The sequence below is a fragment of the Wolffia australiana genome, chromosome 11, assembly GCF_029677425.1.
Source record: "Wolffia australiana isolate 7733 chromosome 11, ASM2967742v1".
Taxonomy (NCBI): Eukaryota; Viridiplantae; Streptophyta; class Magnoliopsida; order Alismatales; family Araceae; genus Wolffia; species Wolffia australiana.
The window spans coordinates 14,108,755-14,127,292 of NC_135845.1; the positions used below are offsets into that span (position 1 = coordinate 14,108,755).

Here is an 18,538-nt window from a genome sequence, read left to right on the forward strand (position 1 = left end):
TGATAATTATTTTAATATGGTGAGAAATTAGTTATACAAATTGAAAGTACTAAATAAATATCGTGGGAATTCTTTGTTGCCAAAGCATCTGGTTAATAGAATATTAGATATTACTAATAACAAAAATCAAGAATGAGTGATACATAATTATTGGAAACCCCCAATTCAAAGAAACATTATGTGTTTTAAAGAGCTTATGAGATTGTGGTGAAAAAACTTTTAACTTAATTTTAATGGTTGAAACCCAGATTGGTCAAGAGTTGTCACTATCGATTTTTTTTTAAAAATAACTGAATTAATGAAGACTAAGGCTTCTTTTGAAGATATACTGATTTATTTATTTCATCTCTGAATAATTAAAATGGGGATTTGAACCTTAAATAGGTAGATTCGATAAATTTGGATCACCTTTGAACAGCCATACAACATGATTATGAAGTATGTTTAAATCAAGATGAACTCAAAACATGAGCCCCATTGGGAGACAAATATTACATCCACAAGTTAGTACACTCAAAGAAAGAACACAACAGTAAACTACATAAATTATACATTTATGTATTAATTCAAGAATTAAAGATATGAGTAGTTTGATACAAATAATGCTATAGCAATACGTTGATAAAAAGGATAAGAGAAAGATCATATCAACCGTCACTAAGACAGATGAAGTGGGAGATTTAGAGAGTAAGATAAATGGATTAAGAATGAAAGATAGAGAGAGATGGAGAGAGAGTGAGAGATAGATGACAAGCGAGAGATAGAGAGAGATGGAGGGAGATATAGATAGATAGAGTGAGACATAGAGAGATATATATGGAAAGTGAGAGGTAGGGAGATATAGATTGAGAGAGTAAATATAGAGAGATATATGGAGAAGGAGAGGTAGAGAGATATAGATTGAGAGGTGAAATAAAGAGAGAGATAGATGGAGAGGGAAAGAGAGAGATCGATAGAGAGACCGAGAAATAGAGAGATAGACAGATAGACAGATAGAGAGTGTAAGTGATATAGAGAGAGATTAACAGTGAGTGAGATAGATAGATAGATATATAGAGTGAGAAATAGATATATATAAAGGGAGAGAGATAGATAGAGATAGAGAGTGCGAGAGAGATATGAAGAGTGAGAGAGATAGAGAGATATAAAGAGGGAGAGAGAGATAGAGAGATAGAAGAGATGGCATTAAAGGCACCATGTTTTCACCATTATTTGCGGTGGGCTCAGTTTCCTCGGCTCCCATCACGTCACATATGAGGACGTCTGATAGTGATATCAACTAACCCATATCATTACGTCACCCTCACCGTAGTCGCCCATCTCAATTTAGCTAAACGATAAGAGCCTGACACAATAAGAAACATGTAATATATATGAGAGAGATAGACTATATGATAAACGACTCATATCCATACATTACGTGACTAGAACATCAATTTTATAAAAAAACATATTTTTCTACTGTGCAGATGCACGCATTTTTTGACCACCTTCAGTATTTAAATTGTCTTTACCGCGATGATTATGATCCCGATCATGATGTCGATGATGATGATGATGATATGATGCTCTTCATCCCATCTCACATGTAGAACCTGCACTATTTTAGAACCCAACGTAAAATGAAATTTATTTGATAGAGAGGAAGAGATGTGGGCTGACCTGTAGGAAAATTGGAGAAATGTCAACTTTAAGATTGGCCACAGGATGTAATGCTGGAAGTATGAGAGAGAGAGATAAAGATATAGATAGAGTGAGTAGAGAGATAGATAAAGAGAGGTAGAGAGGGAGATAAAGCGAGGGGGGAGGGAGGGTGGCAGAGAGACAAAGAGAGGGAGGGGTGGAGCGAGTATATGATAGATGTTAATGCACTGACATGGGAATGTCGCCGCCTGTAGTTCAGCTCAAGACTTGCTCTGCCACATGCCGCCGCCACGCTGTATGATATATGTCGCCATCCCCTCCCGACTTCTGTTCTGCCACCAACTGGCCTTCCTCAACGTCTCATCATCTGACAACACCATGTTGTACGAACACTTTAGTTGTGTTGTCCCAAGATTGACTTCAACTAGCGTTAGAGGGCAACACGCTAACCCATATGCGCCATCATGTCGTTGGTCATGATGGCTCTCAGGCAGTTGCGTGTCGCCATAAATATGAGATACGCCTTGATCCTCTTATGGGCCTATAACTAGGATGTACATGGCGTTGTTGCAATATATGGGACTTTCTTCTCCTGTCCCCATTTCTTATACATCTTTTGTTGTTCCTTCTCTCGACACTCCCTCTTCAAACGATAGATACTGGGGGAGAGAGAAAGAGAGAGAGAAATAAAGGGAGAGAGAGGGGGGGGAGTGGGAGGGGGCAGGAGGGAGAGAGAGAAAATAGAGGGAAAGAGAGGGAGAGAGAGACAATAGAGGGAGAGGGAGAGGGAGAGGGAGAGGGAGTGAGAGGGAGAGAGAGAGGGAGAGGGAGAGAGAGAGAATAAGAGAAAGAGGGAGAGGGAGGGGAGGGAGAGAGAGAATAGAGGGAGTGTGATGGGAAAAGATCAACCACTTTTCCTCTCTCTCCTCTCTCTCTTCTTTGACTTTTCTCCCCCCTCTCTCTCTTTCTATGCGCTCTCTCATCCGCCTACAATTATTGACTATTCCACCTTTCTTTTTCTCTCTTCTCTCATAAATTCCAATTTGAATTTCTCATAGCCTCTCTCCCTCACCTTTCTCTACAACTTTCTCTATGTGAACCACCCTTTTCTATACCATTTTCTCTTTAACCACTGTTTCGAATTGACAGTTTATTTTCCTTGTAACTGCATCTTTCTTTCCCTTTAAAAGGACCACGAGCCTGCTTGTATTAACACTTTTTCTTGAGAATTATTGTGAAGTTGTTTGTGAGAAAAGAGTGATTCCTTGGTGATTTTTCTGGCAATAACGGCAACGGATCGTCAACGGAACGAATACGGTGGCTTCTCTTCTTCGGCATCGTCAACTCCTCTTGGGTTCCTCCTTTCTCTTTCTCCATACTTTGGCCTCTCCATCATTCTCCTATCAACTTATCCCCATCGTCCCTATCATTGAATACATTCCTTCATAGTAACCCACCATCTTCGCCTAGTTCAAATTGTATTCCTTCTTCTTCACTTCACCAATTCTCATGCCCTATCCCATCCAAGTCATCCAATTTCACACCACCTCTACCCTTCACTTTACCCATCAACATCCTGATGCAGGACGACTAAGGGAGACGGGATGATGACGAGGGGTGGAAGACGTGGAGCGGCTACGGGAGAGACGACTAGGGAGACGGGTATGACAACAACGGTGGAGGATGATAGACGGTTTTGGGTAGAGGAATAAAACGGGCCACAAATTCGCACATTCGAATTCGAAAACCTAAAAATGATGAAATGATGGTGATGCAGCCCCGTTCCTCGTCGAGGGCGGGAGTAGTGTCTTCAACCACCGCGACGACGCCGAAGCACCAAAACCAATACTCAAATTCACGTAGCGGAAAATCTCTCGAGAGGAAGAATTTTAGCGAAAGGACAGAGAAATTCAAATCAAATCTGACGACGGTGGAAGAATTCTCGTGGAACACTGGACGAATAACACTCGACATCAAAGAGCTCAGGCGTAAATCAGCAACGGAGTGTGTGAAGAGGTTGCGGGGAATTCTGATCGTAACGAGACTGGACGCTCCGGGCGTTGAATGGCCCACTGGACGTGAGGATCTGGACATTCTGGGCGTTGAGCGGCCCTAGCAAGGAGCGTGTGGAAGAGCGACGAATACGGATGATGGGGGGCAGAGGCAGTGGAGCGTGCACGGGTAGGATTGCGCGGGCGCCAGCGAGGCCGATGCGCGCAAGCGCCGGTGGGACTGGTGCACGTGGGCACTGGCGCGGCTGGCGCGCGTAGGCGGCCTGGCCGGGGTGACCGGCATTGGGCGCTGGTGTAGGTGGCTATGGTTGGCCCTGGGCGGGCGGCCTTGGGCTGTCCTGGGCGGGCGGCCTTGGGTGGCCCTGGGTGGACGGCCTTGGGCTGTCCGGGGCGGGCAGCCTAGGACGACTTTGGGCGGCCTTGGGCTGTCCTGGGCGGGCGGCCTTGGGCTGCCCTCGGTGGGCGGCCTTGGGCTGTCTTGGGCGGGTAGCCTTGGGCAGCCTTGGGCGGGCGGCCTTGGGTTGTCCTAGGCGGGCAACCTTGGACGGCCTTGGGCGGGCTGCCTAGGGCTGTCCCGCGTTGGCATCCTTGGGCGGCCCTGGGCTGGCGGCCTTGGGCTGTCCTGGGTGGGCAGCCTTGGACGGCCTTGGGCGGGCGGCCTTGGGTGGCTGGCGGCAACGGAGCGCCCTTGGGTGGGCGACCGACGCCACGTGGCTAAACCCTAGGGCTGACGGACCAAGAAGAAGAGAGGGAAGGAGAGAGAGAGAGAGAGAGAGAGAGAGAGAGAGAGAGAGAGAGAGAGAGAGAGAGAGAGAGAGAGAGAGAGAGAGAGAGAGAGAGAGAGAGAGAGAGAGAGAGAGAGAGAGGGAGAGAGAGAGAGAGAGAGGGAGAGAGAGAGAGAGAGAGAGAGAGAGAGAGAGAGAGAGGGAGAGAGAGAGAGAGAGAGAGAGAGAGAGAGAGAGAGAGAGAGAGAGAGAGAGAGAGAGAGAGAGAGAGAGAGAGAACGAAGGAGGAAGAAGGAAGAGTGGGGAGGAGGCCGACAACGACGACGACCGCGGCGGCAGCGTATTGGGAGGAGACGGGATAGTGGAGGCTGGGCAGTCTTCCAAGAAGAGTTAAAACAAACTCAATTCTTGAATAATGACTGCCTAACTGTTTCTTGAAACATTGGCCTATACATATAGGCCTTGGAGGAAAGAGAAAATACAGTTAAAAGAAATAAAATAAAGACGAGCGATGTGTCAGGACGCGTGAAGGAGCGTTCGTGGGTGGAGACGTGCCTGATGCTGGCGTGTTGATTTGATCCGGTGAGGTGTCTGATGCCGACGTGTTGACTTGATCAGATGACGATGGCGGCATGTCTTCGACGGTCGTGTTGACTTTCGATGACGGTGGTGACGCGTCCGGTGTCGATGCGTTGACGTCGTCGCCACCACATCCTCTTGTGCCGGTCAAATCACATGCTTCCACTTATCCGTTTTCCCACAGCTTTCCCTATCTTCATTCGCATCCGCTTGTGGAGCTGCAGATCAACATGAATCAAGGCCATTTAACATCAAGATATTCAAGCTATTGGCTCCCATGTCTGAGGTACGTTGAGACACCTTAACTTTTGAGATAATTATGATTCATGATTATGATTAATTTTCTTCAGTTATAGCTACCTTAGAACTTCCGGTGTTAAACTTTAGGCGACCATTTCATATATCATATTTCCATTAGTTAGTACATCAAAGAATTACCAAAGTTTTTTGTTGAATCCCTGCTCCATTTACAGAGTCCTTTTTTCTATAGGATTAAACCAAATTCAGTTCACCCTCAAGGAACACATAATTACATAATTAACAATATATTTGCATTAGTTTATTAAATTCACGAATCCATTTTAGTATCCCCATCATATAAAGAAATAGAGGGAGCGAGAGAGAGGGAGCGGGAGGGAGAGAGAGAGAGAGAGAGAGAGAGTAGAGGGAGAGGGAGAAGGAGGAAGAGAGAGAGAGAAAGAGAGATGGAGAGAGGGAGCGAGAGAGGGAGCGAGAGAGGGAGAGGGAGAGGGAGAGAAAGAGAGGAAGAGAGAGAAATAGAGAGGAAGAGTGAGGGAGAGAGAGAGAGAATGAGAGAGGATAGAGGGAGAGAGAGAGAAAAGAGGGAGGGAGAGACAGAGAGAGGGAGAGGGAGAGAGAGAGAATGAGAGAGGATAGAGGGAGAGAGAGGGAGAGGGAGCGAGAGAGAGAGGGAGAGAGAGAGAGAGAGAAAAGAGGGAGGGAGAGAGAGGGAGGGAGAGAGAGGGAGGGAGAGAGAGGGAGGGGAAGGAGGCATATATTGAGGTATAGAGAGGGGGGAGAGAGAAAGTGAGGGATGTATATATAGGTATAAAGAAGTGAGAGAGAGAAAGAGAGGGATAGAGAGAGATTTATAGAGAGCGACTGAGTGAGATATGAACAGAGATTTATGGAGAGATGACGGGTGACAGAAATAGTTAGGGAGGAATAGAGAGAGACAAGATATATTAATAAGAGAGAGAGAAAGAGAGGAAGAGAGATAAATTATTGCCTATAAGAATCAGATCCACGTCGTAGGCGACGGCAACTTTAAGACAGACCTGTTGTTTTGTCTGTGGGCTGCGTACGCTTTCTTGATTTCTTCGACGCGCTTGCTACATGCGGTGGGCACGCGGCGACGCCGTCGGCCGCTCATACCATTCAATCTCGTACCCATTAATTTACACCCATCTTCAACCTACATACTTCCGCTCAACAGAAGCCTTCATCTGGCCATGGATTCATCCAAGCTCCGCGCCGGCTTCCTCCGAGTTCTTCTCAGCCGTCGCCGCCCAATCAAAGGTCACCCACGAAGAACACGCTTTCGCCTTCAATTTTCCTTCTTTTTCTGTTTCCATTGCTCGAGAAAGATAAACGATCATGATTGAGCTGCAGGGAAACTTGCGGTGCTCAAGGCGGAGCCTGTCAAAGAGCCCAACTATCAGAGGCCTCCCTCAAGCCGCGAGGTCGAGTTCATGTAGAAAAGAAGTGGTTTTATTCAATATTCAGCGTCTTTTATATCTCTTTCCAGGAAATGGAGTCTTGCCCGAGGGAGTTTATCGAGGATTTCTATCAAAGGCTCGAGGAAGAAAATCTCACTTTGATCACCGAGGTGTGTTCTTTCTCTTTCGTGCACAAACGCGCAGAACAAAGTAGAGAGAAACGAGATACGTTCTTCAGATTAGTTTTTTCCGCTAATCGAAGGAGAAACGGGAAAAAACACATTAATGTTGTGACAGAAATCATCGATAATCAAAGGAGAAAGGAAACGGAAAAAAACCCATTACTTCCGTGAGAAATAATTGTTTGAAGGGAATTTTTTTTTTTAAATCATGATCTTGACAGGAAGGAGAGCAGGGGAAATTACCAGTCTTGATCTTAAGCTTGAGGCCTAAGGAAGGAGAGCAAAAGATGAAGAGACCAGCTGTCGTTCTTCTCCACTCTTCCTACTACGCCAAAGAATGGGTCCGACCTTTGCTCGAGGTAGTCTTTTTTTTTAAAAAAAAATTATCTTTCGTATTTTTGAGATTATTTTCTCTGACTGTTGCCTGAATCGTTGATTTTTCTTTCAAGGCATACGCATCCCGTGGATATGTTGCAGTCGCCATTGATTCTCGCTACCATGGTGAAAGAGCTAACAGTGAAACCGCATATATTGATGTACAGAGCCGTTTATAGCCATTCATCCCATGTATTAATTTTTTAATTTTTTCATTAAACAAATCTTTGGTTTGATCTTTGGACGCAGGCTTTGATATCCGCGTGGAAACATGGCAACACCATGCCTTTCTTATACGATTCGGTAGATGGTTTGCCTCTATTTTCTGTGTTGGGCTGCAAATTATGATATTTTCAGCTTGAAAGAAGTGGAGAAAAGAACAAGTTAAATTAGATAAATTAGAATTTTCGTTGGATTTTAGGTCTGGGATTTGATAAAACTGGGAGATTATCTGTCTCAAAGGGAGGACATCGATACTGATAGAATTGGAATCACTGGGGAGTCAATGGGTGGTGAGTTGATCTTGGATTTTTTCCAAAAAAAAAGAGAAAAAAATGTTGATTTTTTCCATATTAATGAATAAATTTAGGTATTCAAGCGTGGCTGGCTGCTGCAATAGACACCCGGTTTTCTGTGGTTGTTCCTATAATTGGCGTCCAAGTAGGTCCTTGCGTTACTTCACATTTTCTCCTAATTTTTTATTTTTTAAATGTAAGATCAATTTAATTATAAGTTAGTGAATTTTTCGGATTAGGGTTTTCGATGGGCGCTGGAGAACGACAAGTGGCAAGGTAGAGTTGACAGTATCAGGCCTCTTTTCTTAGGTACCATGTCAACTTTCCATTGGATTTCTCCTTATTTGATTATAAATTAATCAGTTATTAAATACAAATTTCAGTGTACATTTTTTATGTTATAAATTGATATCTTTTTGTGACGATCTGTCTGTTTTTTCCTTGTTTATCCTCAAACAGAAGCTTCCAAGGACATGGGTAAAACTGAGATCGACAAAGAAGTGGTGGAGAAGGTCAGCTTCCCCGTTGACTTTGACAAGTCAAAGTCAAAATCAAAGTCAACTATGAAAATTCTAATAGTATATTCATATAATTGGGCAATTATAAAAACAGGTGTGGGACAGGATAGCACCTGGTTTGACATCAGAATTTGATTCGCCGATGTTGATTCCCGCCATTGCCAGGCGCCCTCTGCTCATCCTAAGTGGTTGGATCTCCACCAAAATTTCTTGCAAAAAGGATTGAATTATCTTGGATTTTCTCATTGTTTGGGTATTTTGAATAATGATTTTTCCTTAATTTTATTTTATAGCAGTTAATTAGTTTTAATGTGTATGTGGAATGCACAGGGGTAGAGGATTTTCGTTGCCCACTTGCAGGCCTGAGCCTTGCAGTTTCAAGAGCAACTGAGGTTTACAGAAAGGCTGGTTATCCTGAAAATTTCATGGTAATTATTCCAATTTTACTCAATCCGATATTACTATTATTTGTCAAAATTATTTATAATAAATACAATAAAAGGCCACTTTCATGATTAAATAGATGGACATAATTTTTTATCATAAATATTCGGATCAATTTTCCGTTCAAGAATATCCAAAACCCTGAGAATATAATTCTGGATGTCTGAAAATTACTGAAGAAATTCAAGGAAAGCAGAAAACTGCTGGTGAATTTAATAAAATCTGTGAGACAATTATTTTCATATTTTCATGCCAGGTTTTTTAATTGTTTTTCTCATCTTGATTTTTGCCGTCAGTTCATAGCAGAGGAAGGGATAGAGCATCATATGACATCATCAATGGTGAAGGCCGCAAGCGATTGGTTTGACAGATTTCTTTGACCAAAAACTCATCCAGAATATGAGAAGAGAGATAGATAGATAGATAGATAGATAGATAGATAGACAGACGGATAGACAGAGAGAGAGATGAATAATTGTTTGGAATTATGATGACATAATAAATTGGGAATGATATAGAAGAGTTGATGAAATAATAACTCACCAATCAATTAGAGAGAGACGAGCAATGGTTTGGAATTTTTGATGACATAGTAACTCATTTATAGAGTGGGAGGACGAGTGATAATTTTGAATTATTAATGACAAAATTACTCATCATAAATTGGGAACAGAGAGAGATGGGTAATGGTTTGGAATTATTGATGACATAATAACTCAATCATAGAGTGGGAAGAGAGAGACATAGAGAAAAAAGAGTAACCGTAGTCTGCCAACAAAAAAATAGGAAAAAACGATGAATTGTTTCGAATAATTGATGACATAATAACTCATCCATAAATTGGAAAGTGATAACTCACTCGTTATTCATAACATAATAACTCGCCCATCAATCAGGAAGAGAGATAGATGCAGAGAGACTAGCAATAGTTTATAATTATTGATAACACAATAACTAACTCATCAATTAGAAAGAGATAGATGGAGAGAGGGAAGTTATGGTTTCGAATTATTAATGACAGATTAATTACTCGTCTGTAAAAATTGTTTCCCCAGACAAGTTTCTTGTCATATCATTTATTCCACTGCCCATATATCAAGCATTAAAAAAAAATTAGAAACGGGCCATCGAGATTTACCAAGATACCTTTTTAGGAATATTTGACTGATCACAGATATTTCCCTTTCTCTCTCTAGAGCCGGGCCTTGGAAACTTGTTGAGAAGAAGATGGAGAAATCATGCTCTGCGAGAACAAGCAAAAAAATCAAGTTAAATTTGCTTTAATTAGATTAAAGTAGGATTATAATGACTGGGACAACTTAAACTTGCAAAATATAGAACAGAGAATTACCAGCGGCATCCCTTTACTTGCTCGTTCTTTCAGGTACTGAGAAGGTTGGAACAAGTTGCCATAGATTTCTGCCCACTTACATAGACGGGAATAAATGTATTCCGAACCTACCGAATCGGCCCAAAATACGAGGCCGCCCCTGCATAAGATAGCATTAACGCGGTCAGTCTTACACATTTTTTAAAGGGTTTGTTTTAAATTTTACGGATTTAGGAAAATAAGATCACAATTATAGTAATAAAAAATAATTCCGCGTAATAAGAAAAATAGGAAGGGGCGCTGACCGGTACTTAGGGAAGCCCATCCCGAGGACAGACGCGATGTCGAGATCAGACGCTCGGACAACCATGCCTTCGTCCATCACCCGACACGCCTCGTTCACCACCGGAAAGAATATCATTTCCAGTATATCTTGATCGGTGATGCTTATGGGCTGCATGATATACATTACTAGTTAAAATGGTCATATAATATATCCCCCAAAATTGCACCATCTTGATCTATTTCTCTCTCTCTCTCTCTCTCTGCCTATCTCTATATGTATTATCTCAATCTTCATGTCCATCTTTATTTCTATCTCCATGCATCGCTCGGTAGGACCATATTTATCTCTATCACTATCTCTAGCTCCATCTCTATGTCAATTTCACTATTCATCACCATATTTATCTTTATCTCCATCTCTTGCACCCATTGGTACCTCCATCTACATCTAAATCACCATCTTTCTCACTCTCATCTTTGTCCATATCTTCATCACAATATTCACCACCGTATTTTTCTCCATCTCTAACTCTATCTATATCAACGTTTTCTTCATCTAAATATCCATCTTTATCTGTATCAATATCTTTATCTATGCCATCATTTCTGTACCAGCACACCTTCCATCTCAAATCTGTTTCTCTTCTTCCTCTGCCTCTAGTTTTGTTCTGCCCTTCCTTTTGGTAATTTGTTCTGTGATTTGATATATTTCTTTCTCACTCTCATTAAGAAGATGCTTACCTTCCCACCGGGCATGATGTTGGTACGCCGAATTGACTCCTCAATAACACTCCGCACGCTTGGGTCTGGCCTCGGTCTGCTGCCCTTATCATATATATAATACCCCTTTCCGTTTGCTTTTCCTGTGAGATTAAACGCCAATCTTTTCAATGATATATTTGAATGAACAGTACGAAAGATAAAGAAGAAAAAATTAATACTATTTTCCCACCGTTGCGGCCACTCTCTACCATCAATTCCACTAGTTTAGATTCGAAAGTCCGCCCTTTAAATGCAGATGCAAACTCTTTTTTTACAGCCAATGCCACCCCATATCCAGCCAGATCCTGCAGCCTGAAATAGTAAAAATAGTTATTTTAAAATCAAAATTATTATTAAAAATAATTATTATTAAAATCAAAATTTTTGTAACCTAATTACAATAGTTATTTTAAAATATAAAAATAATTAATATTTTTATATTCTTTCAAAATGAATAAAAAAATATTTGAATCCAGATAATGAAGTCAGAAACTTTATTTTACTTCGGAACAAAAAATTAAAATGACAAATATTTTTAAAAAATGTTTTATAGAAATGAACCATAAATGGCAGAAGCTTAGATCAACTAGACTCACTGGAAGGGCCCCATGGGCATGCCGAAGCTGCTAACCACGCGGTCAACTCTAAAAATATCAACTCCCAAATGTGCCAAGAGATGCGAGGCTTGAGTGTATGGGAAGAAGGTTCGATTAACAGCAAATCCAGTGCAGTTGCCGACTACCACAGGAACTTTCTTGATCATCTTGCCGACTGTCATTAAATCAAGTATCACTTGCGGAGAAGTCTTCTCTGTCCGAACAATTTCAAGGAGCGGCATCACATGGGCGGGGCTGAAAGATGAATTAAAGTTGGTAATTTGTAAGGGTTTAGGGTTGATCAAAGTTAAATATTACGGTTTGATGAAAGAATTTTCATGCTTTAGATTTAGAATTGCAGGGTCACCCTCAGAGTTTAGGCTGCAATGGATCCATTATATATTAATAACTTAAGGAATAAAAAACAAAATATCTTTTCATGAATGCTGAAAATGGAAAAAGCAAAAGTACTAGAAATATAATTTATAGAAAAAGAATTTCTTGATTCAGCCAGAAGATGGGGGCCAATGTTAGCATGATGCAGAGACACTGAGATGAAAGGGGAAGTCACCTGAAAAAATGTGCCCCAATAATGCGATCTTGAGATTTTGTCCTCGCCCCCACCAAATTTAAGTCTATGGTAGATGTATTTGACGCCAAAATGCAGTGAGGAGGGCAGGCTTTCTCAATTTCACTAAATATTAGCTGCTTGAGAGGTAGCTTCTCAATTACTGCCTGATGAAGGAACGTCCAGTCAGAACCACAAAAAATGCCGGAACTGGATGAAATCTCCAACTACACTGAAGGGTGAAGACAGAAGATAGGCAGATGATGATTCATCCATCATCGTCATTTTCATCGTCATCAATCTTAGGTTGGAGTTGAATGACAAGACTATGTAAAGAAGGTAAGGATATGATGAAAAGGCAACGGCGACTTTGTTACTGAATGATTTGCATGTCTGAAGAATTTGTCACTGGATGATTTGGACATTTGACGCCAATGATGTTGATTCATCATCTTCCACTTGTGATCTTCATTGTAGATGCCCAACCCTCACTTCAAAAGGGTGGTGAGGAAACTCAGGCCTTCAGCTAGGATAGCCAGTGCTCCATTAATTTGAGGTATTCACTTCAAAAAGGTAATGAGGAAGAGCTTCTGAATGTATTCATGTTGTCATCCCCGTCGTTGTTTTATCCTTGTGTGGTCCAAATGATGAGGACAATGATGAATTGTCATTGTCATAGTCATCATCATGCTGGACACGAATAGAGAGTGGAGAAAGAAAGAGTCATGCTTACGGAAAAATTACATAAATTAGACTCATTATCCCATAATGGTTGTCGCTAGGAAGAGGATGACAACGATGAGTTGTCAGCCTTATCCATGGACATGGCCAAGTGACAAGGAGAAAGGTAACTCACCATCATGATTCTCATCATCATCATAATGGATGCCATATCCTAGTGTGTGTGACAGAGAGAGAGAGAGAAATAAAAAGTGGTTTTTTGAAAAGGCTGGCACGAAAATGACCTCTATGACCATGTCGACGTTCTTGAACTCTGAATAGTCCAAGACACCCTGGAGAAGTGACAAGGCTTTGTTCATTTTATCCCCAGTCATAGCCCCTTTCTTAACGAGTCCTTCAAAGTTCCCTGTTGGAAACAGAATCGCAAAAAAGATGAATGGAAAACATATCAAAGGAGAAAAAATTGTTAAACTTCATTTATAATCCCATCGGGAGCAGTAGAGAGAGAGATAGTGAAAACATGAGAGAATTCATTAGAGAGATCCAGGATGTAACATCCTAGGTCGATGGAATGAAGAAACACCAACTAAGGATTCACTACTATTATATACGAACATTAAACCCTAAGACAAATTAAGCCTGGGCTCTGATAACACAGAAAAATATTGAATCCCCATGGCGCAAAACTCAAAAACTCATTTTTACTGCAGACAGATTATAGACTACTCACCTGACACAAACTTCAGTGCTTTTTGTAAATACACAGGATCGACTTCCTTGAGCACTACAGATATGTTGCTTCGAATAAGAGCAGTTGCTATGCCAGAGCCCATCAGACCTCCTCCAATCACGGCTACCTTCTTTACTTGCCTCGGGTTAAGTCCAATATCGGTGACGCCAGTCAACTGGAAAAAATATCACGGAAAATGAACACATTAGTTCGCATGTTCAACTGACGATCAACTTTTTCTAAAGTTTAAGGTTTTAAGAAATGGATTTAAGGTTTTAAAAGCACATACATGCTCAGAAAACTAGAGGGATCCACTTGTGAGTTTAAAAATCGACTGATTATTGTACCTTTGAGGTCGTACGTTGCGCAAAAAATATGTGAACGAGGCCTTTGGAAGTGCTTGAGAGCACAAGTTCTTTGAATATTTTTGCTTCCTGAAATCATAAAATTGCCTTATTAGAAAGTAAAAAACAATACAAATAGAGGACTCCGTGCAGAAATGTCCATGGAATTAGCGTAATACCCAACTAAAGCAACGGGAATAAGAAAGGCACAAATTAAATGTTGAAAGCCACTTTCCCATTTTACCATATGTTTTCTCAAGACTAAGCCAAAGTATACTACAATATAAAAAATTTTCCAGGAACAAGTTCATAGAGACCAGGGATAGGTCTCCATCAAGATGATCCTGGAGGGGTAGATATAGAGAGATGGAGAAAAAAGATAACATGCTAACAATGATACAGCATGGGATTGGTGCTTGTCCTCCCGCCAAGATCTCTCCGCCAATTCAATGAACACTTTGTAGAGAACGGACAATATCTCTCCAGGGGGGGACGACAAATATTTAAAGGAAACTAGGGGAGGACTACAAATACTCAAAGGGAACTACGCTCAAACCAAATTATAAAAATTCACCGAGTAAAGGTTGGAGATCATATTATAAGTTAATGCATACCTTCAAAACACCAGCATATCCACCAGAAACGATGCCCTCTTCAATTGCATCAAGGCAAGCTTGATGTTGGGGCATGTTAGAAGAGATCCTCTTTGCCTGTTGCCTGGCAGCTTTGATTATCTCTCGTGCTTCAGCGAGGGAACCAATCTTATCCGTACGTCGAAGGGAACTCATCCACGGTTTGCGGTGCATTGCCATGTCCAGGGCCCACTGCCGAGAAACTGGTAACAATTCCTTGGGGCTTACTAAAACATCAATCAGACCTAGCTGGTTCCCTTCCTTGGCAGATATTGGTTTTGAAAGCTGTGACACCGTAAGTCAACTATCATGAATACTTTGTCATCATCATCATTATTAAAGGAGGCGGGTGATGATGACTTAGTCACTGGCATCATCATTCTCCCGTATCATCATCGTCATCATAAAATGTAAAGAATTGTATCCAATTATTACTATAGATAGTTTTCAGGACTAAAATAAAAAGGGAAAGTCATTGTCAGAAGTCAATAAGAATTGATTGTAATAGCATTATCACATTACACATATTTTGAGAACATTTTGAGTAAAAAAGGTTCTAAAAAAAAACGACACAAAAACAATTTATTTGGTTGGGACGATTTTTTATGATTAAATTTGAATATTTCGATGATGACAAAAATCATGATTTCAATGGAAAAATAATTTTAAAATCATACTAGATAATCAAAAACTCACGAGCATCATTTCAATGGACTTCGACAGACCAATTAGTCTTGGAAGTCGTTGAGTACCTAAAACACGAGAAGTTAAAAGTTTTCTGTCAGGGAAGTTCAGTAGGGAACCTGATCATGTACACTTTGCGAAAATGGATTACCTCCAAAACCAGGAATCACACCGAGTGTCAACTCTGGCAACCCAAGCTGCGCTTCTGGGGTGGAAATCCGCGCATGGCAGCCCTGAAAGATATTGTTTTGGCATTCAAATAGTCATGAAATAACATTATCCCAAATAAAAAATTAATTCAGAGTCTGAACAGCGTTTTGTTATGTAAACAAACCATAGTCAGTTCCAAGCCACCCCCGAGTGCAAGACCTTGAATCGCAGCGACAGAGGGCTTCTTACCATCTGGTTGTTGGGCAGGACAATTTTTTCAATAAATTACATGAACAATCAAGAGACGCAGAAAATAAAATTTCCCTCCAGAAGGAAAAAGAAATGAGAGAGTGATAGTACAGAAATGAGGGGGCAATATAGAGAATGAAAAGTGTGCGTGAGAGAGAGAGATACCTTCCATTATGTTAACCAAGAGATCGACTGAAACATCTGGCAGAATCGTATTGTCACCTGGCAATAGAAGGAAACAAGTGAATGTGCAACGCCGTTGGTAAAATATCAGAGTAACCTTAGAGTCCTCTGATCAGGGTTTGCATACCCGTTCGGTGAACCTCCTCAAAAACGTTGATGTCAAAGCCACCAGAAAATTTTCCACGAGCCCCTTAAAAAATGTAATCGAGATCCATAAGGTGAGAAGAGACAGCACAAAGCTTATATTGAGAGAAGCTAAAATCCGAGATTATCAAAACCAGAAAAGACTTGGCATTCATCGTTAATATCAATAATTTTCTCAATTCAAAGTCTACACAGTTAGTTGGCACAGAAGAAAAGATTGAAACTTCTGAAATCGAAGATTGCTTGATGGAATGTTTAAGAAGTTCCTCTTTCGTCAGGAATTCTAAAAATAAGGAATAGAAAACATAAACATTATCCAGAAGAATTATCCGTAGAGAGAGTAAAAGAGAGCCGCACCAGTGAGTACAATAGCTTTCACGTCATCCCTCCGCATAGCTTCCTCGTAAGCCGTCTTAATCCCGGCAATGACTGCGTAAAATCAAAATTTCACGATCACATGAAATATGACATTTATCGACGAAATTCGACCATGCAATAACTAGAGAGCTCGCCTCAGGAAAGAATCAAAATCATCGGAATAAAATACAACTCACATAACATCATCTGAAAAATAAAGACGATAAAAAATCGCCAAAGCGATCATGAATAAACAAGCCGCCGAAGAAAATACACTTCTCTCAAACAAAAAAAATTCGAAAATCGAAAAAACCTCGACTACGATCAAATTCGATCAGAAGAACAGATTCCTGCCTTTCATTCAAGAAAACTGTATCCGAACATCAGAATATCCTAACATCCGCCGCTATTTCGACATCAATTTCCGCGGAAACGAAGCATACATGAATCAAACAAAACAGAAAGTTACCAGCAGGTGCCAGCGCGTTTACGGGAGGATTCGAAATGGTTATCACGGCGACTCCATCGCTCCCAACCTCCATCTCCACTCCGATCTTCGTCATCGATTCGTTCACGATCTTCGATTCGAGATCGACAGATTGAATATCAGAGATTTTGATGCTTTATATATAGTCTCGGCGCTTTGAAAATCGAGGAAGAAAACGGGGAGAAAATCTCAGCCGTAGAGTGGATATTCGACGGCTGCGATCGGATAACGACAAATAACACCGCAACGGTTGCCGTTTCGTGCAGTCTCATCCCAGCTCGAAGAGGTTAATAGCTTCGAGGAAGTATGGCGGGAAGATCGTTTATTAGCCGACGATTCGGTGGACCCGGGGTACACCGTTCATACAAGCTATTACTATTATTTATCAATATAAAGTCCTTAAACTGAAATTCAATAAATGGTTTTTTTCTCTATTGAAGCTAGAATTGACCAAGAAGAGATGCTTCTCTTTTAACTTATTTCTCAAGAACAAAGGAATATTTTATTTTTTAGACCTACCCAACGTTCGTGTTGGTAGACTGATCCAGACGTGCCTTGGAAGCTGCCTGGGTGGTGATTTATATTTGTAAAGGTTTAACGTTTGCAAGAGTTTGTTCGCATGGAGTGAGCATGCAGATCCCAATTACACATGGATCCCACTTTCATATGCCCACAATACAAAGTAAAGAGACACAATAGTGAGACTTCGACAGGTTGGCTATAAGTCCACGGTTGTCAGCAGCAAGTTCTTATCCCTCCCTTGCTTTCCTATAATCTCAAATTTCTTACATTTTTCATTCTTTTGAATGATCCATTAAAGGTGTGTACATTGAGTCATTATAAATGGGCATTTAAAATTATCACATGGTTGGAAGGATATTTAATTATCACATAGATGTTAGATGTTGTTGGAAAAGATACTCTACTCGAGAACTATTTGGTTCTACATATTTATGTAGTTGGAGTTCTTAGCCACTTTATGTAAGAACCTCATTAGGACCATTGGGAGGGAACCCTTTAGTTTTTGCATGTATCACATGATCTTCTATCAAGAGCCTCATCTTTGAGCATCATGGATATCTTTATATACAATCATACTCTAACTCTAGGTATGCCAGGGACAAATTATATCATAAATTATCATGAAACACTAGCTACTACATTTATGTTGGTGAGATTCATGTCACATGGTGTTGGAGAAATAAATTGGTGTCCTATTGCTCAAGTGCTGAAGCATAATATAGACCCACGGGTGAGATTACATTCAATATGGTTTAGTTGTATTCTTGATTCGAGATGTTGGCCGTGATCTCGTTGATACACGTGCTCTTTGGAAAATGGGCAGATATCATTATTACAAAAGTCCTACCTTTCATGCGAGTGTAAACCATATTGAGATCTATTTTTATTATGTTTTTGATTAGATATTACACGGCTTCATACCTATTACAAGGCATTTTTACTTAGAACCTCTATGGAGCATCTCCAATGATGTATTACATGACAAGTCAGGAATGTGCAACCTATATCCTCTAAGATTAAGGAGAGTGTTAGACGATGCACAATAGGCCCGTCTCTCTCTCGGTCTACAAAAGACCATGTAACCTCCCTTTATCCTTTACACAAATAGTTTCTCATTGATTCATACTTACGAAGTAAAGTTAGAACTCACTTTATCATACC

General features: G+C 40.8%; 2 protein-coding genes across 4 annotated transcripts; one reads left to right on the forward strand and one right to left on the reverse strand.

The window, feature by feature from the left end:
* Positions 1-6,285: 6,285 nt before the first annotated feature.
* LOC144709191 (uncharacterized) lies at positions 6,286-9,211 on the forward strand. Of its 3 annotated transcripts, none has more exons than XM_078582638.1 (13): positions 6,286-6,499; positions 6,593-6,663; positions 6,729-6,809; positions 7,043-7,180; positions 7,271-7,357; positions 7,446-7,499; positions 7,618-7,708; positions 7,786-7,856; positions 7,951-8,020; positions 8,171-8,223; positions 8,324-8,448; positions 8,560-8,657; positions 8,970-9,211. In XM_078582638.1, exons 1-12 carry the CDS (start codon positions 6,433-6,435, stop codon positions 8,618-8,620), a joined length of 969 nt encoding a protein of 322 aa, XP_078438764.1. In that variant the 5' UTR covers positions 6,286-6,432; the 3' UTR covers positions 8,621-8,657; positions 8,970-9,211. The 3 variants fall into 3 exon arrangements, with proteins under 3 accessions (XP_078438764.1, XP_078438763.1, XP_078438765.1); XM_078582637.1 differs by having other exon boundaries at positions 8,324-8,417; XM_078582639.1 differs by lacking the exon at positions 8,970-9,211 and having other exon boundaries at positions 8,324-8,482.
* Positions 9,212-9,668: 457 nt separating this feature from the next.
* AIM1 (Enoyl-CoA hydratase/isomerase family) lies at positions 9,669-16,985 on the reverse strand. Its single transcript, XM_078582636.1, has 18 exons — positions 16,838-16,985; positions 16,369-16,440; positions 15,995-16,057; positions 15,850-15,906; positions 15,620-15,687; positions 15,437-15,518; positions 15,298-15,353; positions 14,584-14,886; positions 13,973-14,059; positions 13,626-13,800; positions 13,180-13,301; positions 12,218-12,381; positions 11,647-11,901; positions 11,241-11,362; positions 11,030-11,151; positions 10,309-10,457; positions 10,025-10,163; positions 9,669-9,916 (listed from the first exon to the last, which is right to left on the reverse strand). Exons 1-18 carry the CDS (start codon positions 16,929-16,931, stop codon positions 9,866-9,868), a joined length of 2,181 nt encoding a protein of 726 aa, XP_078438762.1. The 5' UTR covers positions 16,932-16,985; the 3' UTR covers positions 9,669-9,865.
* Between the last annotated feature and the right edge of the window lie 1,553 nt (positions 16,986-18,538).